The sequence below is a fragment of the Marmota marmota genome, unplaced genomic scaffold, assembly GCF_001458135.2.
Source record: "Marmota marmota marmota unplaced genomic scaffold, marMar, whole genome shotgun sequence".
Taxonomy (NCBI): Eukaryota; Metazoa; Chordata; class Mammalia; order Rodentia; family Sciuridae; genus Marmota; species Marmota marmota.
Window position 1 is genome coordinate 34,145,776 of NW_026000005.1, and position 27,146 is coordinate 34,172,921.

Below are 27,146 nucleotides of genomic sequence, written 5' to 3' on the forward strand. Positions count from 1 at the left end.
GGGGGGCAGCTTGGCTGGTGACTCAGTAAACCAAACAGAACAATGGAAGCTATGTTTGTCTATCTGCATTATTGAAGAGAGCTTTAATTGGTCCTGTGTCAGGGCTTTCTCTCACACTTAGGGGTCTGACCTGACCTTTCCAAGACCCGGCAGCAGGGCAAACAGGGTTATCTCTAGCAGCAAATGCCTCGGATCTGTGAAAGGTGGCCCGGGTCTCTAAGGGATCATTAAGGGGAGGGGATTGAGAGGAAGGGAGCAGGTTTCTCAAGGTCTAAAAATCGCTTTTCTTATATGTTGTGGCCATGAGTTCCTTGTTGGGAAACTGCAATGGTCACTAAAAGGGGCTGTTTGGGGCTAGCCTGGTATAGACGGGTCTGAATTCCTCAGGACGCACCCAAGGTCATGGTTCTGAACAACGTGTTAGGTACGGATGATACCTCGAGGATGGAGGGAGTGGATGCGAGCCCTGAAATCTACTTGAGGTCAAGATTGTGCCTTTGTGTTTCCCTAACAGCTAGCTCACCGCGGGCCACAAGGGATGCGCCCAAACTTAAGTCCTTTCAAACTGAACCAAAGGGCGACAAAAGCCCCGGCTCTTCCCCACTCCCACGCCTATCCTCCCCAGGCTCGCAAGTAATTCTTATTCTCCGGAGCGAGCGAGCCTCGTCTAGAAGATCCGGGAGGGACCGGGTCAGGGAGAAGTGGGACCCTGGAAGCAGGGAATCTAGGCGGGGTGGACGAGGGGGGCGTGTGCGCACGCACGTGCCGGCGCGCAGGAGTGCTGGGGGAAGGGGGTGGTCTCCGAAAGGGGGAGGGGAGAAGGCAGGGGGCGGGGAGAAGCAGGCTTTTTAGGACCCGGCTGCCGCGGCGAAGGAGAAAGAAGCGGAGGAGGCGGCACCCGCGCTCGCAGGGCCGTGCCACCTGCCCGCTCGCTCGCTGCTGTCGCGCTCCCCACCGCCAACATGCTGCTGAGAATGGGCGGCCCCGCGCTGCCGCTGCTCCTGCCGTCGCTGCTGGTGCTGTTGCTGGGCGCGGGCAGCGGTGGCCGCGGAGTGCGCGCCGAGGTGCTGTTCCGCTGCCCGCCCTGCACGCCAGAACGCTTGGCTGCCTGCGGGCCCCGCCGGACGCGGTGTCCCGGTCGGCCGGCGGCGCCCGCGGGACCTGCACTGAGCTGGTCCGGGAGCCGGGCTGCGGCTGCTGTTCGGTGTGCGCCCGGCTGGAGGGCGAGGCGTGCGGCGTCTACACCCCACGCTGCGGCCAGGGGCTACGCTGCTATCCCAACCCCGGCTCCGAGCTGCCCCTTCAGTCGCTGGTCATGGGCGTGGGCACTTGCGGAAAGGGCCGGGACGCCAAGTACGGCGTTAGTCCGGAGCAGGTTGCAGGTAACGCGGACTGGGACAACTAGTTGGGAGAAACTTGGAGGGCAGTGGGGCGGTCAGCTGGCGGCCGTTAGGTGTAGAAGGAGTGTGCGGCAGGACCTCAGAGACTTTAGTGGAGGAAGATCTGAATCCGTGGCCAGATCTGGGGGGATCGTTGAGGGCGGGATCCCGAAAGTCAGGCTCGGAGTGGGGCACTGGAGTTGGAGCAAGTGGAAGAACCCTGGTTACTAATTTAGTGGGGATAAATTGGAAGAGGAGACTCATTGTAGTTACCAGCCTTTCCCGGGTGGACAGTCCTCTACTTTTATTCTGGAGGGGAGATTTACTGGGGAGGAGGGTGTCGGTCAGACCCGTGGGAGTGGGAACTTGAATCTTATTTGGGGCACAGCTTGAGTCGGTGAAGTCAAAGGGTCCCGGTGGGAACGCTGTTGGGAGGCCCAAGCCACTGGATGCCGGTGACACCCGAGACCTCGGTGAGGAGCGGTGGAGGCACCGGCGCACTGAGTGAGAGACCCTTCCTTCTATTGGGGTTGTGAGGTGGGAAGAAAGGATTTGGTGCTTTGTAGGGTGAGTTGCTTAGAGCAATTAAAGAGAACGTTGCTATCTTACAGAGAGAATGAAGGGGGCTATGTTGGATGGAAAAGGAAAACGGGAGGGGGGTGTCTTTGGGAGGCGTGCAGGAGACCCCAGCAGTTGAATCGGTGTAATTTAAGCCGGATCGCCGGCTGCATTCCCAGGACCCGGGCAGCCAGGCTGTGCGTTTAAGCATCTGGGCAGCGGGTGGGAAGGCAGGAGGAGCCTGGGTGGGGGAATGACTGTTACGTGAGCTGTGTGATCCCCCCCACCCCCACCCCAAATCGGGGAACTCTTCTTATCCTATAAGATGAGGAACCTGGGCTGTTTGTTAAAGGGTCCTCATCCCTTGCAAAAAGTTACTTGAAGGACACAACCAAGCTATCAGGAGTTTTTTTTGTTTTGTTTTTTTGTTTTTTTTTTTTTTTAAATTTTGAATTTACAAAAGCCTTCCCCGTGGTCTGGAGGAAGCTATAATTATTTCTTTCCTCTTGGAGATGGTAGTGAAATGTGTCCACTGTCCGCTGCTGTTTAAAAAGCAAGCTAGTCTGACCAAGTTTTTCAAACTGAAAAAAAAAAAAAAAAATTTGGGTGGGGGGAGAAAAAGTAGGAACATTCCTTCTGGCTTCTGAGCGTCTTTGTAAGCCCCCCTCCCTCCTTGCACACCACCTCCCTTCTTCTGGCCTGCCATTGTTTTTTCCCTTTGAGAATGGAATTAGGGGTCAGAGTTGAAATCTTTATTCTATTTCTCCCCACATTTTGACCTTGAGTACTGAGCAAGGTAAGGGCTCCCTCTAAGTGGAACCCCTCTGTTCCTTTCTTCTCCTAGCCTGCCTTGAAATTAACCCTTCCCTCCTGCTTCTCTTAGTAATAATAAAAGGAAAAAGAGAGCAAAGTCCTCTCCCTGTGGGATATCGTCCCCCAGTCCTGGGACCAGTCCTCCCCATAACCTCTGGCACCCTGGAGTCCACCCAGGAGGTTTTCTGCAGTTTCTGAGCTGAGCTCAAACTAAACATCTTCCTCAGCAGGGCGAACTTTTCCAAAGGCCTCACAGAACCTTTTGGATTTTGACTGTTTTAATAAAGTTGGTGTGTTTTCTTCCTCACCATTTTAATATTTTTTCCACTCTTCGTTTGTCTCACTGAGCTTGAAACCCAGCTCTCCTGCTTCCTAGATCCCTGAAGCAGGTGGGGTCTTCAGCCTGCAACAGATGCGGGAGAGAGGTCTCCCCCCACCACTTCTTGTATCCTGAAAGGGGGTGGGGGTTGTCAGGGAAGCCCAGGGACAATGGGGTGAGTTCATGGGAAGAATGTCACTCTGGATTTTCTGCCTGGTTATGGGACTCTTTCCGCCAGCTCGTCCCAGCTGCCTTCTGAGCCTTCTCCTGGTGCCTGATGCCTTCTACATTTTTCTCTTGTGCTCCAGTCTGGGAAGGTGGGGGTAGAGGGATAAGGGTATGGGCGGGGGATGGAAGCTGAGTAGGTGACCGACAGCTGGGGTGGCTGAGCCAGGAGGAGGGCTGGGGAGGGGGCCCTGTAGGGAGAAACCTGGGCTCTAGGGTGCAGGGAAGAGGGGCAAGGATGGAGGCTTTTGTGCCTGCGAGAGAGGGTCTTGGTTTGGGGCAGGGATTAGGTCCCTGTATGGGTAGGGTGGGGCTTAGTGCTGCTGCCTCCTGCTCTGCATCTTCCATCTCCTCCCCCCTCTGAAGAAGGAGTCCCCCCACCCCCCAGCCTGCATTCCTCTTGGAGCAGGTTGCTTTTGAGAATTTTAAACATACCCTCTTATTTCGAGGCAGCAAACCCCAGCAGTTCCGGCTTGCTGTTAGCTCTTTTGTCTTTGTTCCCGGGACTCAGGGGCTGTATTGCTGGCTTCCTGGGGATGGCAGGGATGTAGGGGGGTGGGGTGGGCACATCGGCAGCAGAAGTGGGTGCTGGTGAGCCTGCATCCCTGGAGGGTGATGGGCTGGGACTTGTTGGTTCACCGAAACCAAGAAGTCAGACTCTGGGTCTGGGGGGTAAGGGTGGGAGAAAAATGCAAAGGGGATACTGAGATCAGCCTGAAGTCGGGACTTTAAAACTATGTGAGTATGGAAGGTGGTGGAGTGGGCAGAGATGCCTAGAAAAAAGTCTGTGTGGGGTGGGGAGTTAGGGGGCAGACTTGGACCAGGCCTGGCCCTTTCAGAATTTAGGCCTGGCTGGTTCTTCTGCATCCCCGGCCTCCATCCCTGTCGGGTACAATGAAGGGGATTATGCTGAGGGGCGGGGCTGCCCAAGTGGCCGTCTGGCCTTCTGCACATATGAAGGTGCTAAGGAAATGTGCAGTCCTTCAAAGTTCTGGGCCAACAGGCAGGCAGGCCCACCGAGGGCAAGCAAGCTAGGTAGCAAGGAAGTGGGGAGGTTGTGCATCTGCAGTTGCTGGGGGAGAGGAAGCTGGGAGAGAGGCAGGCACTGATTTACAGTGGTTCAGTGCAGCTTCAAAAATGGGGGGGGGGGCGGAGAAAGCAACGGGACTTCTGGCTCCCAGCACTGCTTTGCATCTCGTCTTGCATAAATTTGCATACCGAGTTCAAAGTCGTAAAATAGACTTGGGAATGAGTGGGACCCACTGTCACTGATTGTTAACACCACTACCTCCTCCTGTCTCCCCTCCCCGCTTCTGGTCAGAATTCCCTGAACTATCTCTGCTGAGCTGATCCCCTGTGTCACCACAGGTGGACCTTGGAAGGAGGAGATGGGGGAGCCCAGGGTTGCTGCTCCAGGGTTCTGTCTCTGGACTCAAGTTTCTTGGTTAAGAGACTAAGTTGGGCGTGGCTCTGTGGCCCCAAGCCTAGGAGGCAGTGCCTGACTGAGGGTGGTTGAAGGGTTTGTGAGGCTTACAGGGGTGTTCCTCTCAGTGGCCAGGATTGGCTGGGATTTGAGGAATCCGTAGCATCAAGAGTTCTCTTTATTTTATGTTATTGATTTTTTTGGTGTCGGAGATTGAAGCCTGGGGTGCTCTATTACGGAGCTACATGTCCAGCCCTTTTTATTTTTCATTTTGAGACATGGTCTCGCTAAGGGCCTCACTAAAGGACTGAGGCTGGCCTCGAATTTGCAGTCTTCCTGGAATTATGCACCCGGTAGGAGTCTTCTTTCCTTGAAGTTTCCTACTTACCTTCTCAAACTGTACACTGTATCATTTCCTTGGTGTAGTAATAATGACCCAATTCCGTAGAGAAGATATTTAAGGGGGAAAAAATCCTGCTTAACAGTGTTAAAGTACCTTACAAAAACAAGCCTAAAGGACAAGGTTAGAATAGGTGGGAGTGTAGAGGGAAGAACTCACTGGCTGGGGTCATGAGGGCCTATTTACACTTTTTTTTTTTTTTTTTTTTTTTCAANCACATATTTATATTTTTAAATTTTGCTTTTTTTTTTTTTTTTTTTTTGCCAAATTGGGCTACTGAGTTTCTTGGCAGGCAAAGGGAAGAGAGATTGTTGCTGTGAGCCTACCTTAGCCTTGTGCTTCAAAATAAAAATTTCAGGCACATCCTTTCTTTGGGTTAGGGAGTCAACGGAAATTAGTCTGATAAAAGTGCCGTGGATTACCTGGGAGCCCCCAGAGCATACTTAGTCACACATCATCAGACATTTGCAGGTTTCCCTTGAGAATCCCTGTGCTCCAGCCTGGTGATCTGTGTAACCACTCTCTGCCTTGGAAATGGGACAGATTGTTTTCAGAATGGATAGAGGAAGTTTTGAAAGTTCTTGGAGCTAATAGAAGTACCTACCTGGACGGGAAGGGCCTGGGCTGCTGAAGGGAATGAGGGAGGAGCAGAAATCACCAGGCTACATCTTCCTTCATATGTGCTACATGCTAAGTAGGTGGATAGGCTTCAAAGTGGCACGAAAATATATTGGCCCCATGCTTCCTCAGATCCAGTTAGAAGGAGACTATGAAGGTGACTGGAGATGGAAGTGTTGAAAAAACTCAAATGCTCGAATGAGGCTTGTTGACTGGCTGGGCAGGGGACATGGCGCTGTCCTTGTAAGGGGGTCAGTACTAGCGCTGCTTCTGCTGAAGCCCAGGCGCAGTTGGGACTGCGCTTGGCTTCACCAGGGGAGCCGGGGATCTGGTTGGCAGATGTTCCAGGCCCTCTGCTTCTCCTGTTATCTCTGGCCAGCATTTTCCTGAGGTGGCAGCCAGCCATCAGGAGACGGTTGTCTGCACATCTGTCCTTATCCTGTCTTGAACTTACTCCAAGCTTGGTCTCCCATCTCCCTTCGTTCCTCTCTCTCTGACTTTTTTTTTTTTTTTTTGGTGGTGCTGAGAATTGAACCAAGAGCCCAGAAGGCGTGCGAGGCATGGATCCCTCCGTCTCACAGTTGTGGGGACAGGTTCAATTGAGGGACAGGAGCTGAGAGACCAACCTGGCTGCATTCCTCCAACCCCTCTGCCTCCGTGGCCCAGTAAGGGGTTGGGTTCTTGGCAGCAAAAAGCGTTTGAGCCTCTGGGCCAGAATTTGATCGTGGACACCTGCCAGGTGCAGGTGATATAGACAAGCCCCAGTATGTCACTGCTGGATTTTGATGATTTGGGTTGTCTTGACTTTTTTGAGAAGCCCAAGTCCTAAACCTGGGGGACTTCCAACATGTAAGTGGCCAGTGTTCTGCTGGTCGTGGAGGTATCTAGAGAGAAAGAAGAGCTGGTAGGTGGCAGAAGGGGAGGCAGCCTGGTTTGTACTGTTAGATTGACCTGGTTTCACAATGCCAGAATTGGTGAAGTGGGGGGGGATGTCGGGCCCATTGTGACAGTGGAAAGTGCCTGGCACATACTGGGTTCTTCCACACGATAGCAGCCTGGATCTTGGCCAGTGACATCTCTCTGCCACTGTGGTTAATTGGCCCTGAAAATGGAGATCAGACTGGACAAGCCAGGTGTCTAGAACTTAATAGTCATCTGAGGGAAGTGGTTTATTCTCTCCGAGCCCCTATTTCCTTGTCTGTAAGTCAGAAATCAATCCTCCCAACTCCATTGGGTGGCACTTGCACCCACAAAGCCCGAGCACTTGATTTTGGTAAGGAGTCCCTTGATTTCCATCTGTTCCCCTATAAAGAGGGACTGTCTACACCTCTCTGACTTACTTCCACAGGCTGTAGCGAGGCCCTCTATGGAAAGGGTCATGACACTGTACTTTAAATGCAATATAAACCCAGTTGACAATAAATAAAGGGTTTCAGGGCAGCAGGCTTGCATTTTTTATTGGTGAGTTAGGCAGTGAATACTCTGGGGCCTGTGTCCTAATATCTGGGACTGACCATTCTTGGGATATAGTCTGCACTTCACTTTAGGCCCAGATAGAGGTGGGAGTGGCCCAGAGCTTGGGCACCTGGGTTCTTGTGGCAGCTGTGCTGCTTATAAGCAAGTCACAGAAGATGGAATCCTGCTTTCTCCTGGCCAGTCACTCCCAGTGACCTGGCCTTCCATCTGCCAGCACCCGGAGGGCAGGATATCTGAGGCACCTCTGGGTCAGTAGCAGCGTAGGTGGGGAAGGCCCTTTCCCTGTAGGTGGCCCTCTCAAAGAAATCTACTAGGACTCTGGCTTTAGAATAATAGGGTCAGGTTCACCCCAAGTGGTCCTAACACACTTTGGGCATCCATTATGTTCAAGGGCATGCTCAAAGCCAGTGAAGATCTTGTGGAGCCTGCTTCCTGCTCCAGGAAAACGGGCCTTTCAAACTGGCCTCTCCGAGCCTAGGATGCCAGAAAGTTGAACGTGATCCTGGCAAAGGAGAGGGATGTTCTTTCCAATATGACGCTTCTCACTACATCGACTCCAGAGTTGACCTCGCTGCTGAGAGGGGGAGCAGCATCTCATTTTGCAGAGGCTCAGGGATTCTCTACAGGAACCCTGGGTTGGGGAATGTTTGCTGAAGGCTGAGGCCTTTCTCATGTTAGATTCCAGAAAGCCCGGTGTGTGGAGGGAGGCCTGTGAGGGTTCGGGCCTCTAAAGGAGGTGGTGCCATTAGAGAAGGTAGATGCAGGAGTCAGCATAGACTTAGGATGAAATCCAGGACAGTGGAGACAGCATCGGATTTGCTGTTGGGAATTTGGGATGGGTAGTCCCCTTAGACTCTGGGGCCTTCATGGTGGGGAGAAGAAAGGAGTAGCTGATTTCTAGGTGGAGTGGTAGAAGTGTGTTGGTTCTCAGGTCTGGAGTAGCCCCACCCCCACAGTGAGTAGGATGAGTGGACGTTTTTCTAGTGGAGAACAGACCCACCCCCCTGGCCCTCCTCCTCCTTGGCTCCTGGCCCCCTTTTCTTTCCCTGCTTTAGCTACTCCTGTTTTTTTTTTTTTTTAACAAAGCCAGGGAAGATCTGGGCTGGCTCAGCCCTGGGTGTCAGTCAAGATTCAGGGAGACTGTTCAGAAAGCTGGCTCCCCTGGAAAGAAATACAGTTCACTGTGGTCAGGAATTTTTTCCCTCCTACCCCCACCTTTTTTTGGGGGGGTGGGGTGGTGGGGGTGGGGGGCTTGGCACTTGGAAGCCCTTTGGAGCCCTTCTGGCTGCCAGCCCCACATCTCCGCCTGGCTGTTGGGAAGCAGGGCAGGAGTGAAGACCGGAGAAGGGGGCCGGGGCTGGCCAGTCTCCAGCTGCCAGGCGGAGGAATTGGCCCACAGGGCCCCATGAAGCTGGCCTGGAGCGAGGCCTGGGGAGGTTTCTAATTAGTGGCGGGTGTAGGTGTGTGTCAGCCTGTGTTCATTCAAGGAACTGAGTGGAGCCAGGAAGTCGAGGACGGGAGGGAGACTGCCCCCACTCAAGGCCTTGGTCTGTTGGGGGTGGGGAGGCCAGAGGAGGCCGTTCACTGTGTTTGCCCAAGATGGGGCTCTTCCAGCTGGGGGGACCCAGGTTAGGGTGTGGGGGTATGGGGTTGTTGGCAGTAAGCAAAGGATGCCACCTCATGGGGCAGATAGAACAAGAATTGGAGTTGCTTTGTTCTGGACAAGTGCTTCTAGGAAGGAGTCCACTGTTTGTTTGTGTTTTTCCCCCTCAGCTCTGTGGTAGCCTCAGGATTCCCTCCACTTGTCAGATGAAGAAATCAAGGCTGGCTGCCTTCAGGGTCCAGGGCCAGGGCAAGTACAGTCTCAGCATTCTCACCCCAGGCCTCTGTTTCTAAGATCCTACTTGCACAAAAGCAGGGAATCCCATATTGCTTCTTGGAAAAGCGCTTTTCCTGGGAGGTAGTCTTTAAGACATAACTTCTCAAAATGCTTCTTTATGCGACTCTGCAGGGAGATTCTTGTAGATTGTTGTCTTTACTTCTGGATGGAGAGGCCAGGTGGTCTCTGGATGGTACACTTAGTTTCTAAAATGCTGAAGGCCAAGGAAATAATGAGAATGGCAGTTCTCCTGTACCCTGGGCCCAGCCCCTGTGACTCTCCGAAAACCCTGGGTGGCAGGGAGGGTGTGCTGGGCAGGATACAGGGGGTAGAATGGGCTGGGCTTACTGGGTCATAAAGGCTTTTGAATTTGGATGGGACCAGCTGCCAGAGGACTGATGGCCTCCTTCCCTGGGAAGATGGGGGGCCCTGTTGAGAGGGGGAGCAACCAGAATGGAGTGCTGGGGTTACTGGGCTTGGTTAGCGTCTGTCTCTGATGATGTCAGTGACCGGATACCATTGTAGTTGGTGGAGAGCTGTGAAGCTAAACAATCCGGGTTTGGTTTTGGCTCTGTCGCTGACTACATGACTGTGTGCAGTCGGCCTCCGACTCTGTGTGTCTTTTATCAAGCATGAGAGGGGGTAAGGAATTATCAACCTCATGTGATGGCTTGACGATAAAACGAAGTTGTGTATACAGACCACGGAGCACAGAAACTCACATAATCAGATGACATTATACAAGTTCCGATCCCTTCCTTTCTTCTGCCCTGAGCTCAGCAAAGAGAGCAGGAGAAGGGCCAAGGCCTGTTCAGATGTTTTCTGATGGGTCGTCTTGGGAATCCTGGTGGTGGGTGGTGTGGCTACCTGGACAGCTGCTGTCTGCTTAGGAAAGCTCTCAGTGAATCCGGAGTGCAGAGCCCAGGGCTGAGGGGTTTCCATGGGGTGGTCATGGCCACGAAGTTGTCTTTTTTTATGGTTCTCTCAAGCTCAATGGCCAAACCATGGTCCATTTTCACCCCAGCGATGAGGTTCTCCGTGGAGGCTCTGCTGGTCACCTCTGGTTTGGTTTACTGCTTTTAAACCAAGACTGCAGAGGCAAGAAGGGCGACAGATGTGATGCTGCGTCAGATCAGACACAATCAGTGAACTTTTAGTCAAAGAAAGAGAAAAGCATGGTGACCTATTTAAAGACACTTATTTATATTCAGGACACTTCTTGTGCTGGTTTGAGAGTGTGGCCGGCAGTCCTGGACATCTTTGCAGATTTTAAATTTCTTTTTGCATCCAGGGTCCGGTTTGTCATGTTAGCGTACGTAGGAGCAGTGTTAGGGGAAGAGGCCCACGGAAGAGGAGGGTGGAGGGGAGGGTGGGAGGCTCAGTCTGCGTCGCTGTCTGGGGGCTGGGCAGTAGGGTCACAGCTTCAGAACTGAGCATAGGAGGGCTGCAGGTGTAGCTGGTGGTGAGGTGCTCACCTAGCATGTGGGAGGCCCTGGGTTCCATCCCCAGTACCGCCAAAAGAAAGTGTAAGGGACAGTGGTTTGAAATGGGTCTTGGGAGAGGCACATGTCCCTCCTGTCCCATTTCAGACTTCTGTTTCCTCACTGCCTTTCTTTACCCCTAACCATTCTTGCTGCTATGGGGTCTGGGTGGTGAGGGAGAGACCAGAAAAAGGAGAAAGAGAAATAGTGTAACAAGATACACTTAGAGGTGAGATGCTCCCGGCCCAGCCCGCTTTTCTCATGTGTGAACTTGGGTACATCCCACATGCAAGTTAGCGAACCAACTGTATAAAAGCAGTTGTCTTGCTGGAAGGGGATAAGAAAAGCATTGTAAAACATCAAATATAATCTGAGGATAAACCATGTCCAAAGAAATGTCTATTCCTCAGATGCAAATAAATAGGTGACTCTTAGCCTTTTGGCCAGGGCTCCCAAAAGATCTTGATGTTAAATTATGAGATCCCTTTGGGGTGAGTAAAGTCACAAAAGAAAGGGAATCAAAATTGATAGATATTGGAAGAAAAAAGCACAGCAACTTCCTCCCAGAAGAGCAGATGGAGCACATGGGTTGTCTCCCTTCCTGTCCTCCTTTGATTAAGTATAATTTTTTAAAGCTCTATGGAAGTCAAGACCAAGCTTGGGTCTTCCAGAAGCTTCCATCACACAGTCATTGCTTTTCACTGAGGGGATCCAGGTAAAATGCTGGGAAGAAGTAGAGTTGAATTACTAAGGTATTCTGGCCAGTGACGCCTTTCATTGACTCCGACAAGTGGACCTTGGACACTTGGAGGCCACATTGTCCATTCCTCTTTCTCCTCAAAAGCTTTCCCTGAAACTATAGCAGAATAAGTCTGTGATTTTCTCTTATCTGCAATTTGTAATTTGTATATAACTCTTGGAGGGTTTCTAACCTGGTCTCTCTTGTTTTAGTTGAAGCTGTTTTCTCTCTGGTCTTCAGGCAGACAGAACAACCATCCCCTTTCTATTGGGTGTTACTGGCCGGCCGTTGGACATCTCTACCACTTTGTCACCCTGCAAGTGTTCCCCCCTCCCCAGTCCCTTGGGGCTGCACCAGTATGAGCCCATCCCCTGTCTTTCCATTTTCTGGCGCAATCCATCTTGAATTCTTCATCTTGCTCCTCTTAATTCAGTGACCCTCTTTTGCTATTTATGGGTCTTTGCCCTGACTTATTTCCCAGTTCTCATGGCACAGAGATATAGCTAGGAACCCACAACAAGCTCTGTTTTGTGGGCAAGTGACCTTGGTGGCATTGCATTAGCTAGGAAAGTGGTGTTGAAGTCTGCCATATCACTATTGTTAGGCCCTCTTCCAGGGGCACTCCACTTTTAAGGATAACTCCTGCTTGACAAGGAGGGTGAGGGGTGGAGGGCGTGAGAAGCAGTCCTGGGAATCAAACCCAGGCTCCCGTGTGTGCTACGCCAGAGCTATTCAGCTACATCCCCAGCCCAGAGGAAAAAAAAAATTTTTAAAGAAACATTTAAAATGTAGAAAAGTGGGGCTGGGGTTATGGCTCAGCAGTAGAGCATTCGCCTCGCACGTGCAAGGCCCTGGGTTCGATCCTCAGCACCACATAAAAATAAATAAATAAAATGAAGTTATTGTGTCCAAACACACCACAAAAAATAAATATTTAAGAAAAAAATATAGGAAAGTACCAAGAACAACGGCATAATAGCAGTCTACCGCCTAGAACTACAAGCAGTTAATATTTTGTCTACTAGCATGAGTACTTAGCATTTATTTTTCTGGGCTAAACAGATTTGCATGCACTATATGATGGATGCTCAATATCACATATTTGCATAAATGTACATATATGCATATACATGTATGATGGATGGCCAACATTCAAGTTGTTCTCTGAAAATAAGTTGAAAACGCCTGTAAAGAAGCATTTGCATTCCTCTACTAATTGCATTTATTCATTCACCTATTGAAAGACTTTTGAGTCAGGTTGCTGATCGTTTTTTGCAGCTACAACCAATGCTTGTAATGAACGTTTTTGTGCACACGGTCAGTCAGGTGAGTGCTTCCTGTTCCCATCATCTCTGGTACAAGTTTGCACCAACGTGCTCTCTACTCTTTTGGGCCTTCACCAACAAGGTCACCTTGCCAGGCTCCCCGATGGCTTGAGTCCGAGGAGAAATGTTCAGGACTCATGGGAAGGAGTGAAAGCTGATAGTGCTGTTTGCCATCTTGATATCAGTTTCTCTGGTTCTTCAAGGACAGCGCAGCTTGCACAACCTCAGAGGACCTTGGCTGAATTTTGAACATGCTTTTGTTTTCTCAAACTGTCTGCCTTAGCCCTGACCCTCCCCGGGTCTTTGAGATTCCAGGAATGACCCTGGTGTTTGTAAAGCAATCCTTTAGAGTGTGCACAGGCGGGGAGGCTCTGGAGAGGCCCCGCCGTCTCTGCTCACTCAGGGGGAGCCTGAGATGAGCCCGCAGTGTAAGGGCATGCTCTAGAAATCTCCCTGATGCCTGGCCAAGAGAGGCCTCTCTGTGTGTCCAAGTGGATGTGTCTGTTTACAAACCACGAGCAAATGGGTAGAAAGAACTTCTGAGGTCAGGTCTTTGTGAAGTGTGTACGTGAGGCCTCTTTCTCCCCTCACCAAGTTCTTCAGGAAATCTAGATTAGAGGGAATCATGAAGGAATGGGAGCCCTGGAAAGGCCAAAGTTCATAATATGGGTCCCTTGGCCCTTGCCCAGGCTTGCTGTCTCTGAATCTCTAGGGTTGGCTCCAGGGAGATTTTTGGCAAGTTCTTCAGATGATTTCTGGTGGACAGCAGTTAGACCTAGTCTAACTCCCTGAACTTAAAGAGAACACACTGAAGCCTACCCAAGTTCAACACTGTCCAGCATCGCTCAGGAATGGTGAAGTCAAAGTCAGAAGCTTGATTATCTAACTTTCAGGCCAGGCTAGAACCGGTTGGTCCAGGCTTTGAACCTGAATCAGTGTTCCTGGGAAATTCACCAAGAGTTCAGGCGAGGAGGGAATTGCTTGGCCAGGGAGTGGGTGCTCCATTCTGTCCTCTGGGTGGTGCTTGTGTCTGTTGGGCTCTCTGTTCAGCAGTTTTCTGAGTTCTTCACTCAGTTGGGTGGTGGGTCGTCCGTGGGAGCTGGGTACCCTGGTGAGTAGTTGAGGGGACTTGTGGATCCTTCACATTCACAGAGCCATTTCCTCTCACGAGGGAGATTTAGGGAGGAGGTGCCATGAGGTGCCACCTATTATGCGGTGACTGGCCCGCTGGCCTCGGAGGAGTTTCCCAGAACATGGTGGCATCTGAGAGACATCAGGCTTTGCTTGCCTGCCTCCCTTGCAGGGCTCAGGGCCCAGGGGATAGGAAAGGATGTGAAAGGAGTTTGGAATGAAGTGAAGCTGGGTGTCGGCAGTGGGTAGGTGGATCTAGCAGCTGGGAAAAGGTCAAACTAAGCTGAAATGTATCCTGGGGGGCCAGTCTGCACCCAACTGACACGACTGTGCTCTACAACAGACATCCCATGCATGGTGCAGAACTCTAGCGTGACAGGCCACTGCTGCCTGTTGCCTCTGACCTTTTTTTTTTTAAAAAAAAAAAAGGTGGGGGAAGACACATAAACAGTGTCACTCACCCAGAGACTAAGGTCCTCAGGTTAAACTTTAGCTCAAAAAATAACAAACAGGACCCTCTTTCTAACCTCTGGCTTCTCCACCTGCAGCATGGCCTGAATGACGAATCCCATCCTGTTGGTGGGCTGTGCTGTAGACACAGTGGCCACATAGATGGAACTGGTGACTATAATTGACAGTCCAAAGGGACTGGCTTCACGTTCTCTTCATTTCCTGTGTATGTTGGCCAGTGTCCCCTTGCAGGCATGGTTCTTATGAGCCACTGCCCCTTGCCTCCTTTGTAGTTTCTTCCTTCCCCTCCCCTAAATTCTGTAAATATAAAAGTTAATTTAGGCAAATCCAGTTTTGCCCAAGAATTTCCATCAAATGGTAGAGAGCTTTGGTAGTTAGCAACATAGAGTTTAACACAACAGAGCTATAGATGTGGCTCAGTGGTAGAGCGTGTGCTGAGCATCTGAAAACCCTGGGTTTCATTCCCAGAACCATTAAAAAAAAAAAAAAAAAAGGGCTGAGGGTATATGCCACTGGTACAGTGCCTACCTAGCATGTTCCATTCCTAGCACTGCAAAAAAAAAAAAAAAAAAAAAAAAAAAAAAAAAAANCTTTTACTCTTCACTCTCAGGATTCAGATACAGCCATTGTGTAATTATATGTTTTTCAAGAGAAATTGATGAGAATGTGAATGCTCTGAAACAGTATCTTGTTTCCTTAGATAAAGCACAACAATATTTTCTGTTTCTACAGATGGCTTAAAAAGCCGGGGCAATCAGTCCCAATCACTCCTCACTCAAAAAGAATGCACAGCCCTGTTGCCCAGAGTGCATCGGTTCTCATCTGTGACCTTAAGCGACGAACATGCAGCGAAAGTCTAAGATTGTCCATGTAGATGAGCTTAATAGTTCTGTTTTACCTGTGAAGAGCACTTGGCAGATTCAGAGTACTTTTACAAAAAACTGTCTCCTCTGACCCTCTCAGGCACAGAAGGTATTATTATCCCTGTGTTATAGAAATAAAAAATATGCATATGCAGAAGTAGGCGCCTTTCTCAAACCCACTTTATAAGTAATTGGCAGGGCTATGCCTGGCATCCTGGCATCTCTTTTCCTTAATGGTGTTTTTTAAAACTCATAATGGATGTAGCTTCAGACAATTATGACCTTGAGCTTTTAGGATTTGATGAGACTTGGTTTTGAGTTTTAGCTCTTCCTCTTGCTAGCTATACAGCTACGGGCAGATTATTTAAACTCTCTACAATTTCATTTTCTCATTTGTAAAACAGGGCCAGTAATTGGGCATTTAGAATTACAAAAAGATTAAATGAGATAATATTTGCAAAACACTCAGCACTTAATAAAATCTCACTGTTCGCTCTATATAATTGTCATAAGAAAAATGCATTCTGCTATCTTTTATGAATAATTTTCCATCTATATAGGAAATATTCAGTATATGATACCAATTTCTGTTGAATAGAGATGGTTCTAGGAATAAAAAAAATCTTTACTATTTGTAAAAATGGAATAAATTTCTTTTCCTGGGGTTCATAAAAAATGAAACACTTATCAAGTTGCACTTCAAGTAATATAGGTTTTCCATGCTCTCAAGAAGGCATATTTTCACAGGCAAATGAGGTAAAAATATGCCTTTTGTCATTCTAAAAACCCAAGTGGGACAATTTCAGTGAAGGCTCAGGAATATATATTTTTTTCTTAAATGATGAAAATAGTTTCTCCAAGACCATATCTATTTTATCTTTATACCTAGGCAAACTCCCTATATGAAATCCCAATCAAGAAAAAAAAAAAAAAAAAAAAAAGAAATAAAAATAAAAAGTAGAATATTTTTTCTTCCTTGGATCTTGGGAAAACAAGTGACAAAATAACATAGCACACACACCAAAAAAAAAAAAAAGAAAAAAAAATAACATAGCACAAATGAAACTCTCCCTGAAGCACTAAAAAGCAGAATTCAAACAGCTAACAAAGTGAAGCTTTAGAAGAAATATCCAGGTTTGGGGGTTTAACAGCTTCAGCAGCAGAGAACTTGCCTAGCACAAGAAAGGTCTTGGGTTCAATCCCCAGCACTGCTCCCCCCACAAGAAAAAAGAAATAATCAGGCAGTGTTGAAGAACTCTTAACTCAGTTTTTCCTTGCATTTGGGGGGAGCAGTGAGGTATCATCAGCCCATCTTGTCGTAGCAGATAATATCTTTCATTTATCCATTCAAGAAGTAGATCATTCATCCACTTCTTCTAAAACTTGATTTTGCCCACAATGGTGAGGCACTAAGCAACTCAGTGAGACCCTGTCTCTAAATAAAATACAAAATAAGGCTGGGGATGTGGCTCAGTTATTGAGTACCCCTGAGTTCAATCCCTTGTACCCCCCCTAAAAAGAATAAAATTGTATCCTGCTTTTTTTGTGTGTGTGTGTGCGTGTGTGTGGTGCTGGGGATTGAACCCAGGGCCTTGTGCATACGAGGCAAGCACCCTACCAACTGAGCTACATCCCCAGCCCTAAAATTGTATCCTGCTTAAGTAGTAACCATCATTTGAGCAGAATTATTCCCATTTTTCAGACTTGAGAAATTAGAGCTCAGACAGATTAAAGGGTGTGGCCCTTTAATGAGTAAATGGTGTGCAGAATTTGGGTCTTGGTTCCTGATGCTCTTGGCCCATTTGAGTTTGTTGATGAATGGTCCACCACCATGGATACTGACACACATTATATCTTTTGCAGTTCTGGGAATCAACCCAGGGCCTTGTGCATGGTGGGCAGGATCTCTATCACTGAGCTACACCCCAAGCCTTGCTTGCCGTAGATACCAATGGAGAAGTTGCCTGGGGAGAAAGAGGAGAATTATGGTTAGAATATATTCTTTTGCCCAATGTATGTCAAGGTTAAGTGCATTTGGGGAGAAGTTAATGAAGAAGGAGCCATTGAGTTCTCTACCAGGGTGGAGCCAGGAAAGCAGCCAGCATTCATTCCTCTGGCCCGACACTCAGAAGCAATCCTCCAAGGGCTTCCAGTGCCTTTACCTGCAGCAGGAGGTGAGATCACTGGGGGCAGGACAGGTCCAGGGTTGGATGAGAGCATTTCATGGTTTCAAGACAGGTTTCTTAGGTTTCAAGACAGCCGTGCTGTAGGAGAAGGCTGGAAGATGGGTAAGATTTCTTCAGAATAAATAAAAGAAAGGGAAATATGTAGATCTATTTGGAAGACCTGTGAGGTGTAAGGGGAAGTGTCTCATGTTCTCACCAGGCCTGGATAGGGACCAATGCCACATACTCTAAGCAAGAAGGACTGGGAGGTTTTTTTTTCCTAAGAGTGCTTTAAGTTCTCCCCCAGATCAGGAAAAAACTTCCAAGTGGAGTGTTGAGGTCACACCATAGCAGTAGGAGAAGATAAAGCTCTGTAAGACACAAGGGTTTTTGTTGTTATTTTTATTTTTGGTAATGGAGATTTAATCCAGGGGTGCTTAACCACTGTGCTACATCTCCAACCCTTTTTAGTTACTTAGGGCCTTACTAAGTTGCTGAGGCTGGCCTGGAACTTGAGAACCTCCTGCCTAAACCAAGGGTTTTGATTCATTAAATAAGGTCATTGATGCTGCAATCAAACTAGATTGCATTGTGGGAAAAGGGATATGCCAAATTAAGTTTGAGCACCACTGTATTTATGCACAGAGGTAGACACAAAGCTCTTTCTGCCGGGGTATGAGCTTTCAGTGGGCCTCCTTGTAGTGGGTCAAAGGACAGTTTGGGGGGCCACAGGCCAATTGTGAAGGACCTCTGAGATGGCAGAGAGGGTGTGTTTGTCCCTGGAAATCCAGATGGGAGTCTTTCTGGGCCTCAGGTTTACATCTTTAAAATGAGACAATGATCCATCTCCTCTCATTCCAGCTATGTCTAAGGTAGAAAGAAGTGGTGCTACACCCAAGGCAGGACTCTTCAAGCCCTCTGCTCGGTGGCACTTGTTTTGTCTACCCCCTCCCCCTGTGGAAAAGCCTTACTTTCTTTATATCATCCTGCAATTCCCTGCTTCAGCATTGACCATTTCCTCAGTTGCTGTGTAGGGGAGAATAGCGAATGCTTACCAATCCTTAGGGAGAAACTCAAGAGTCTCTTCAGGAGCCTTGGAAGTCCCTATTAGTTATCTTTCAGCCTGAAGCCTTTTCCACGGATGTCATTTGGGTTGCCAAGAACCATTCTTAGGGTGGCCTGTGTGCCGTGCCATAGCCTGCAGAGCTGCATACATAAGTGGTTGTTTAATAAATATTATTCTGGACCTAACTGTCTTAGCAAAAAGTGCAACTTGGTAATTTTGTTCCGAGGGAAAATTCCATCTCTAGCTGCAGCTCCACATCTGGAATGTTTTCCTGCAGATGGCTCCTGAAGCCTAGAAGAGAATATATGGGAGGAACTTGGTAGATGTGACGATGCCCTTGTCTGACTCAGGTGGAGGGCTGGTGGGGAGGAAATGGAAGCAGTTAGCGGCCAACCCCTGTGCTCCTTCCTGTCTCAGCAGCCATGGGCACGGGGCGTGCAGTGTCCCCTGGGTCTTCTCGGTCCATTTGAGCTGGATGCCATTTGTCCTTGAGGAGCAGGTGAGCAGGGGAGACACAGAGGGCTTCAGTAACTTGCCTAGAACTGCAAAGCTGCATGGAAGAGCTGTAGTTCAGACTTAGGCAGTTCAGTTAAGCTCTGGGGCCTGAGTTCTCGGACCTCTTGGCTGGGAACAGTAGTAAGGTATCAGAGTTTTTCTCAGCCTCTAGTCTGTCCTGCTCTCTACCAGTAGACATTTCATTTCACTTCAAGACGTGTTCCCAGCTGGTCACTGACCTCCGGACCCGAAGCCTGTTCCAGAGAAACAAGTGGATGCTGTACCGCCTTTGAAAAGAGCCTGCGTCAGCAAGCCAGGCCCATGGATTTCCTCATCTTAATGGCATGTTTGTTGGCAGGGGTGAGATCAATAAAGAAATGGAACGAACATACCCTTGAATCCAGATGGCCTCTGTGAGGGTGGACAAACTGACCTTCACCTCAGAGAGATGGGGGACATGTTAGGACAGGATGTCAACTCTGTCCTCCCAGGAAAAAACTTCCCAGTGGAGCCCTGACTTCTGGGATCCTGAGCCAGGGTCACAGGATTGACGTTCATGGGCCCTGGACATTTTTGTCTTTGTATGCCCCTTTTTCCAAAAAAGCATTTTAAGATCACATTATGGCCGTTTTTCTAAGAGCAAGCATATCAATATGGTATATATTAAGACTTTTTGACTAAAAAAAAATTTCTTTTTTTTCCTTCTGATTTTCTAGGCACCTAAGTGCTGTGCTTGCTTTGCTTAATGGACAAGTCTGGCTGCTTTCAGGCCTGAGCTCACATTGGTGTCTGTGTGTCCCCGTCTCTCTTCAAATGTTTCCAGAGGTGGCAGAGAGCCTTCTGGCATACAGTGTTGGATTGACCTTTAGGACTCAGTTTAGGGCTGCTTCTTTGGCCACTGTCTGTGGCACCAGCTCCCAGGAGGGCATGGGAAGGGGGAGCAGCAGGCAGAGTGCTCTGGGATGCTCAGAGAAGGCCTTGCTCCCTGCTGTGGACCGGAGCGGCTGGGGATAGAGGGTGGTGGCTGGGTCTCAGCCATTGCAGGAGAACGTAGCAGAGCTAAATGAGCCCTATGTGGGGCCTGGGAGCTTCCTTTAGAGTCAGGTTGACTTCAGTGATTCTCAACCTGGAATCAGTGTTTGCTTCTCAGGTGCCATTTGGCAAAGTTTGAAGACATTTTTGGTTGTCCCAACTTGGGAGGGTGCTAGTGGCGTCTGGGTGGTAGAGACCAGGGATGCTGCTCAACATTCTGCAACGCACAGGCCAGACAGATCCTGTGACAGAGAATTATCTGGTGAACTGTCAGTCCTGCTGTTGAGACCTCAGTTCCATAGGATGTTGCAAGCAGTGGTTCTGGTGAGGGGAGCCTCCTCAGAAGCTGCAGGTGGGTGAGCTGCTTTTTCTTTCTTCCACCAGAAAATATGAACTGTAGCCATCATGGAGACTGGCTGCTGTTGGCCAGTCCTCAAGGTGGGCCTCTTCCCCAGAGGGTGGAGCCAGGTGAATTTCCGAGTCATAGGCCTGGAGCCCAGGCTAGAAGTTTCCAGAAGTGATGGAACTATGTTGTCCAGCAGATTCCCAGAGCCCTGGTCTTCTTTAATTTCATGGAGTCCAGTCTGAAAGTGGTATGGAAGTCTCCAGAAGGGAGGAAGCCAGCTGGACAGGACTCTGAGGAGAGAGTCCTGAGGGAGATCTTGGGAGCAAAGGCTTGGGTGAGGGTGGATGGAGGTTCCCATTTGATTCCAGGTGGTGGGAAGCTGCCATGTTCTCTTCCTCCTGGGTTCCCATTGTCTGCCGCGGGGAGAGGTAGGGAGCTTGCGATCCTCCTGCCCAAGTCCAGGCAGAGAAGCTGGTCTGGCGGTGAGAGCAGGACTCGGGCAGTGAGGATGGGGACGAGTCCCCCTCTGTGGCAGTATCTGCCTGGTGCTTCAGAGGTTGGTTTTAAGGAGATGGAGATTTCCGTGTGGAAGAGCATTCCTATCGTCCGGGCTTGGCTCACCCCAGCCTTCTGTCCACCATGTCTGTGTCCATCTGAAGAAGTCAGGGGCGATCTTAATGGTTGATCCCTGCTGCATGGCCCCGTCCCAGAAGGTGACCCTCTGCAGACCTGCTGGAACAGAGGAAATCCGCGCAGCATGACAGGGTGACTTGGTGTCTCTATTCTGGGGAACCTGGCAGGCAGCTGAGCAGGAAAACCCAACCTGTTTCTGGGGCCCTTGGATTTCTGCTGCTGCCCACCTCAAAGCCCAGCAAGGGGGAGTCAGGATGGAAGAGGAGGAGATCTTGGGTCTGGCTGCTGGGGCTGATTGAACTATGGTGGAATAGGTCTCTCACCAGCCTGACTGCAAACACTAGGTCCTCAGCCTTCCCCTGCTGATGCTGGGGCAGCTGGAACAGGCTTGAATCTTGTGTGATTTATGGTGCGATTTAGGCTATTCAGCACCCCTGGAGAAACAGCCATTCTAAGTGGAGGAGATTTCCAGGTTTCAGAAGGTTTGTAAAGTTAAGAAATTTCGAATTCTTCTTCTCTAAAGCTTAACAGTTTTGGATAGAAATCTCTTTTAATGCTGAGCACTGGACCCTCTCCCCTTTGGTGATACTCCAGGGTCATCATCATCAATAAAATTCTTGTTTAGGGCTAGAAAACATGTTTGCTGTGCAAAAAAATAAAGCCCCTGAAGTCCTTATTATGTTTGTTTGTTTTGGGGTTCCTGGGATTGAACCCAGGGGCTCTCTACCACTGAGCTACATCCCCAGCCCTTTTTATTTTGAGACAGGGCCTTACGAAGTTGCTGAGGCTGGTCTCGAATTTGGGATCCTCCTGCCTCGGCCTCCTGAGTCGCTGGATTAGTCATGTGCCACTGTGCATGGCCTGTTGGTTTCTTAGTGTCCTTTACCCCTCCTGTTTTTGGATACTGCTTGTCACCGTCCACACATATTCCTTCTCTCTCCTTTCAGTTTCATTGATTTTAGTCTGCGGTGGGCTTGGACAGCAGACATCTAGAAGGTAGGCTTCTTGGAGCAACGGTGTTGGGAAGCATCTTCATGTGATGGTTCTCCTCGGGTCTCAGGAGATTTGAAAATGCATGGACATAGTGACAGCTGTTTTGATGCTCAAAATCTTGTTTTCCTTTGCTTCCTGGTTCCGAGGCAACAGATAACTGAGGCAGTCTTCATCCCGTCAAAAGTGATAACCATAAGCAACATGCGAAGTGTTTCTGTCCCAAGCAGTTTTACCTGCTTTACCTACAGCATACTTGCAGTAGTTCTAAAGAACGAACTATTATTATCGAGCCGTTTTCAGTTAAGAAAGCAGAGGCACAGAGAAGTTACGTTCAGGGGAAACACAGCTGATAGAGCAAGTGGCAGAACTGGGACTTTACCTGAGTATACCCCCCCTCAGCCAGCACTGCTGCTGGTGGATGCTGGGTAGTCAGTGAGAACCCACTAGTATCTGCCCAGTGGGAGGGGAAGGGCTGGGGCGGATACCTTTAATGCTTCTGATCTTGGAGACTATGTAGGACACCCTCCCTTTGAATCCCTTGTCCCCAGGCTGTAGCTGGTATGGAAGAGGTGACCCTCCCTTAGCTGAACACAATTCACAGCAGCTCAGAGGGCACTGCAGCTCCTCTTTGGTGGCTCTTTCCACCATGTAGCACTGCCCAGGTGAGGGACCCTGGGGTCCACCAAACTACCTGAATTCTAAAGGGACCACCATGCATTTCGTGCCTCATCTCAAAGTCCTGTGTAGAAATATTTTAAGAGCCATTCTGCTTTGTGACCAGGATTGTAAGTTTTATAAGGCACATTAAAGGGGAAGAGAAGATGGAAGATTTGTTGAAAAATACCCCCTCTGCACCCACCCAGATCTTGCTGGGACCTGCAGACTCTGGCTCTGGGCAGCGTGGTCCAGGTCTCTGTTTGCTCTGCCTGTGTTCACAAGGGGCCCTGGGGCTGGGTTGTCACTCCCTGCCCTTGTAGAGCATGCTGGGACTTGTCTCCTTGGTTACAACTCTAGGCAATTCTGTTCTTCTCGCCCTCCTCAGCCAGGGTGAAACTGTGATAGCTGGGCGCTACACTCAAGGTCCCTTTACCTGGGCTGTGCACACAGTAGTTTTAAGAAAGTCTGAAGAGACTTGATGTTCCTTGGACAGCATCTTGATGAGGCCTTATGCCCTGTGAAAGTCCAGGAAGCCAGTTCCTGTTCTTAGGGTTTCCAGTGTGATGGTGTTGGGGTACAGAGCACAGACTTGGAAACAACAGAGTCAGTAGGGTGGTGCTCTAGCAGCCTAGGAGCAAAGCACTATGGGAACTTCTCAGCAGGGAGGTGGAATGGCATGCCAGGGACTGGTTCTGGTTGACAGTGTGGCTCTACCTGACACTGCCATGCTGGAAGTGCCCAGTGATCTTTGTGGCATGAGTCTTTAATCTGCACCTTTCAGACCATAAGTGATGAAGTACTTAAACTTGGTGTTAGTGGTGGGTCAACCTGAGAGGTATTGATGAACTCCAGAAAGGACCTAATTCTATTCTATGCTGAGAGCCTTGGGTATGTTCACCCTTTCCATGATCCTCTGCTCTATCCTGGCCTCATAGGATGGAGGCAGAACAGAGTAGGGGGTTCCCTGTTATTTTTTTGGAGTCACATAGCCTGGGTTCAAGTCCTAGATCCATGACTTAGCAGGTTTATGATCTTAGTCAAGCAATTGGCTCGTGTGAACTACAACTTCTCCATCTAGAAGTTGGGCAGGGTGCCCTGGTACCACTAAGAGTTACTGTGAAACAAATGGATGGTCCACATAAATTACCATGCATGGGCCCTGGCACGAGGTTGGCGCTTGTTGGGCGTTACTGATCTCTGTTCTGCCTGTTGTTAGGGGTCCAGGAAGGCCCAGCTCCCTGGGAGTGTGTACCTAGAGCTATTCCCTCCCTCTCTCTGCAGACAGTGGAGATGAGAACTCTGAGGGAGGCCTGGTCGAGAACCATGTGGATGGGACCATGAACATGTTGGGAGGTGGCGGCAGTGCTGGCCGGAAGCCCCTCAAGTCAGGCATGAAGGAGCTGGCTGTGTTCCGGGAGAAGGTCACCGAGCAGCACCGGCAGATGGGCAAAGGAGGAAAACACCACCTTGGCCTGGAGGAGCCCAAGAAGCTTCGGCCCCCACCTGCCCGGGTCAGTGGGGCCGAGTCTGGTTGATGGGGGAGGGCATGGGAATTGAGTCTTCTAGCTGGGGAGGGCACCCTCTTAGGACCACGCGCTGAGCTGCTGTCTCAGAGCATTTTTGTTCCCATTACTGCCACTAACATATTCAGTGACCTTTGGGCTATAAGATGGACTCGATATGGTTTCTTGAAGTTTATTCCTTCTAAAACCTCTGCATTTCTACTTGACTCTGGGACATCGGTGAAGAAAACAGCCCCAGGGATGATGAAGCTTGCTCACCCTTGCTGCAGCGGGTCCCTTTCCCCTTTCCATCTGAGTCTTAGTATCTCGGGTCTGGGCCCTGATTGGGTTTGTGGCAGAGACAGGTGCTTGAGCCATGGGTTTGGTATAGACACTCTGGAGGTAGCCCATTTTGATCTGTTAATCACAGATGGAGAAAAGGAGTGAAGGAGTGAAAATCACATGCATATGAGTTTCTTTAGGGATGGGTTGGGCACAGTGAAGTCACCAGACTGGTTGTCATTGGCCGTACTTACTAGCTGCGTAGCCTTGGGAGTCTCTTCCCCAGGGGCATGTTGCTTTCAAGACTATATCCAGGGCCAGCATTTGTGTGCCCGTTCTTCTCACTCTGTGCCCGCTGCTTGCAGACCCCCTGCCAGCAAGAACTGGACCAGGTCCTGGAGCGGATCGCCACCATGCGCCTTCCTGATGATCGGGGTCCTCTGGAGCACCTCTACTCTTTGCACATCCCTAACTGTGACAAACATGGCCTGTACAACCTCAAACAGGTGAGTGTGGGTGCTAACCCGGGCCAGAGAGGCTGCTTCTCAGCCGGGGGCCCTGGTGGGCCTGGTTCCTGCCCCACCCACCCTTAATCCTCTGAAGCCTGAGAGCTGACGCAGGCTTCTGTAACCATGGGGATGGGATGGCAGTGCCAGCTGCCAGGCCAGGGAGGGTGGGGCTGACTCCACTCTGCCAGCCACCTGCCCATGGTGCTAGTGTCCAGGTGGGGAGGGAGCCTCCAGGAGAAGTGGGCATAAAGCAACCACCTCGGATTTTACAGAGGAATACAGTCACCTGAAGCCCATTTCTGGGTCCACACCCAGAGGCTGATTGGGTGTGTTGGATGGGGACCAAGAGTTTGCATTTCTACAAGCTCCAGGTGATGCTGATGGTTGTCCATGAACCACATTCTCAGAGTTGCCAATTTAGTCCAGTGTCCAGGTAGCTGCTCTGGTTTTCAGGATCTCAGGGGACGAGAATCGGGGATAGAGAAATACCATTGAAAATATTTCTGAAAAAACGACCAGAACATGGTTCTAAGTACATGGGAGAAAGTGGAGGAAGTTTACCAGGAGCCCTTTGCCCTCCCGGCTTCTGCTTTCTGTTCTGCTCTCCTTTCTGTATTTGAACGATCGATGTGCATTTGCAGTATTTCCCACTTAAGATTCTAAATATTTTCCACATAGATCCATGTGTGGCTTATCACTGTAGTGATGAAACATTGATCAGTTGTCAGTTTCCGTAGCCCACCCCTGGCTTCCACCTCCACATCCCTTTTATAGGGAGGAGTATGCATACGATTCCTGTAGGAATGAGACAGAGACAGTGCCGTCTGCAGCTCATTCTGTTTTCAGGCAGAGGTTCTCAGCCCTGGCTGCACACTGGGATTTTCTGGGAGCTTTATAAAATATGGATGCCTGGGCTTACCCCAGAGATTTAGGTTCTGGGGTCTGGGGTGCTTTCTGGGACAGAGTTTTAAAAGCACCCTTAGTGATCCTAATGAGCAGTTGACATTGAATTAAAGGGTGGATGCATGGAGCCAGGAGATGGGGTTCAGAGCTCTGTTGATCCCTTGGGAGTCTCACTGCCCCACGTCCTTCACCACATCTTGCCTCTTAAAACATTACTCAGGTGTTAAAAGCTATTTGTAGATCTGTCCATCAGATGTAAGGCACCTACTTCATTTGGAGCGCAGGAGAAGTAATGATCTCTTATGAAAAACAGGCTGTGTACTGTACCTATAGGTAACTAAAATGATCCATAAGTGTAATAGTTAACATATGGTTTAGGGAGTGGGGACCCTGGAATGTGCATGCTGAGTTTGAATCTCAGCTTGGTTCCTTACTAGCTGTGTGACCTTGGGCAAGGTTTTTGACCAATGTGCTTCAGTCCATCCCCTACCAAGTGGGGATCATAATGGTAACCTAGTTGTCAAGGTGGTTGTGAGGATTATGGGAATGGTGGTATATCTCTTATATAACATATGGCACACACTTACTTTTATTCTGATGTGAGTTTTTTCACCTCACACTATACTGGGTCCTCCACTGGGGGGACCTCCTTGAGGGTGGGAGCTGGGCCTTTGCCCGTGGGAATCTTGAAAGACAGCCCTACTGACAGCAGTGATCCCTGGGTGGTCAGCAGCCTCCGCGTCACTGTGGAGCTTATTAGCAGGCAGAGTTGCAGATCTGCCTCAAACCTACTGAATGGGAATCTGTATTTTGTCAAGATTCCCAGTGCACCTGGGAGGTTGGGATGTGCCACCCTGCAGCACTAGCTCAGCTCAGGGTGGGTGTTGAGTAAACCCTCAGCTGAGTGCAGGAAAGAAAGTGGATGGTTGCTGGGGCATCTTCCAAGTTCTCCTCTTGTCTCTTCCAGTGCAAGATGTCTCTGAACGGGCAGCGTGGGGAGTGCTGGTGTGTGAACCCCAACACTGGGAAGCTGATCCAGGGAGCTCCTATCGTCCGGGGGGACCCCGAGTGCCATCTCTTCTACAATGAGCAACAGGATGCTGGTGGGGCGCATGCCCAGAGGGCACAGTAAGCCAGAGTCAGCCGGTGCCTGGCCCCCGCCACCTCTCCAAACACAGCGGAAATGAAGAGTGCTTGGGTGGTGGGTGTGGAGGATTTTCCAGCATTTTGACATGTATTTATATTTGGAAAGAGACCAGCACCGAGCTCGGCACGTCCCCCTCTGCCTTGCCCCTCCCCAACTAGAGATGCTTGCTCCCTCCCCTTCCTGCTTCTCCCTGGGGAGGAGGGGAGTCTGTGCTGGGGGAGTTGGGTGAAGGTTTGGGCAGGGGTGGGGAGAAAGAAATTTTTATTTTTGAACCCCTGTGTCTCTTTTGCTTAAGATTAAAGGAAGGAAAATTAAA

General features: G+C 49.7%; 1 protein-coding gene across 1 annotated transcript; it reads left to right on the plus strand.

Annotated features, from left to right (window-relative positions):
• The first annotated feature begins 860 nt into the window (after window positions 1-860).
• Igfbp2 (insulin like growth factor binding protein 2) lies at window positions 861-27,146 on the plus strand. The gene is given in 5 exon segments (XM_015481355.2): window positions 861-1,113; window positions 1,116-1,382; window positions 23,769-23,998; window positions 24,637-24,777; window positions 26,651-27,146. Coding segments are annotated over 5 exon segments (954 nt in total). The 5' UTR covers window positions 861-962; the 3' UTR covers window positions 26,816-27,146.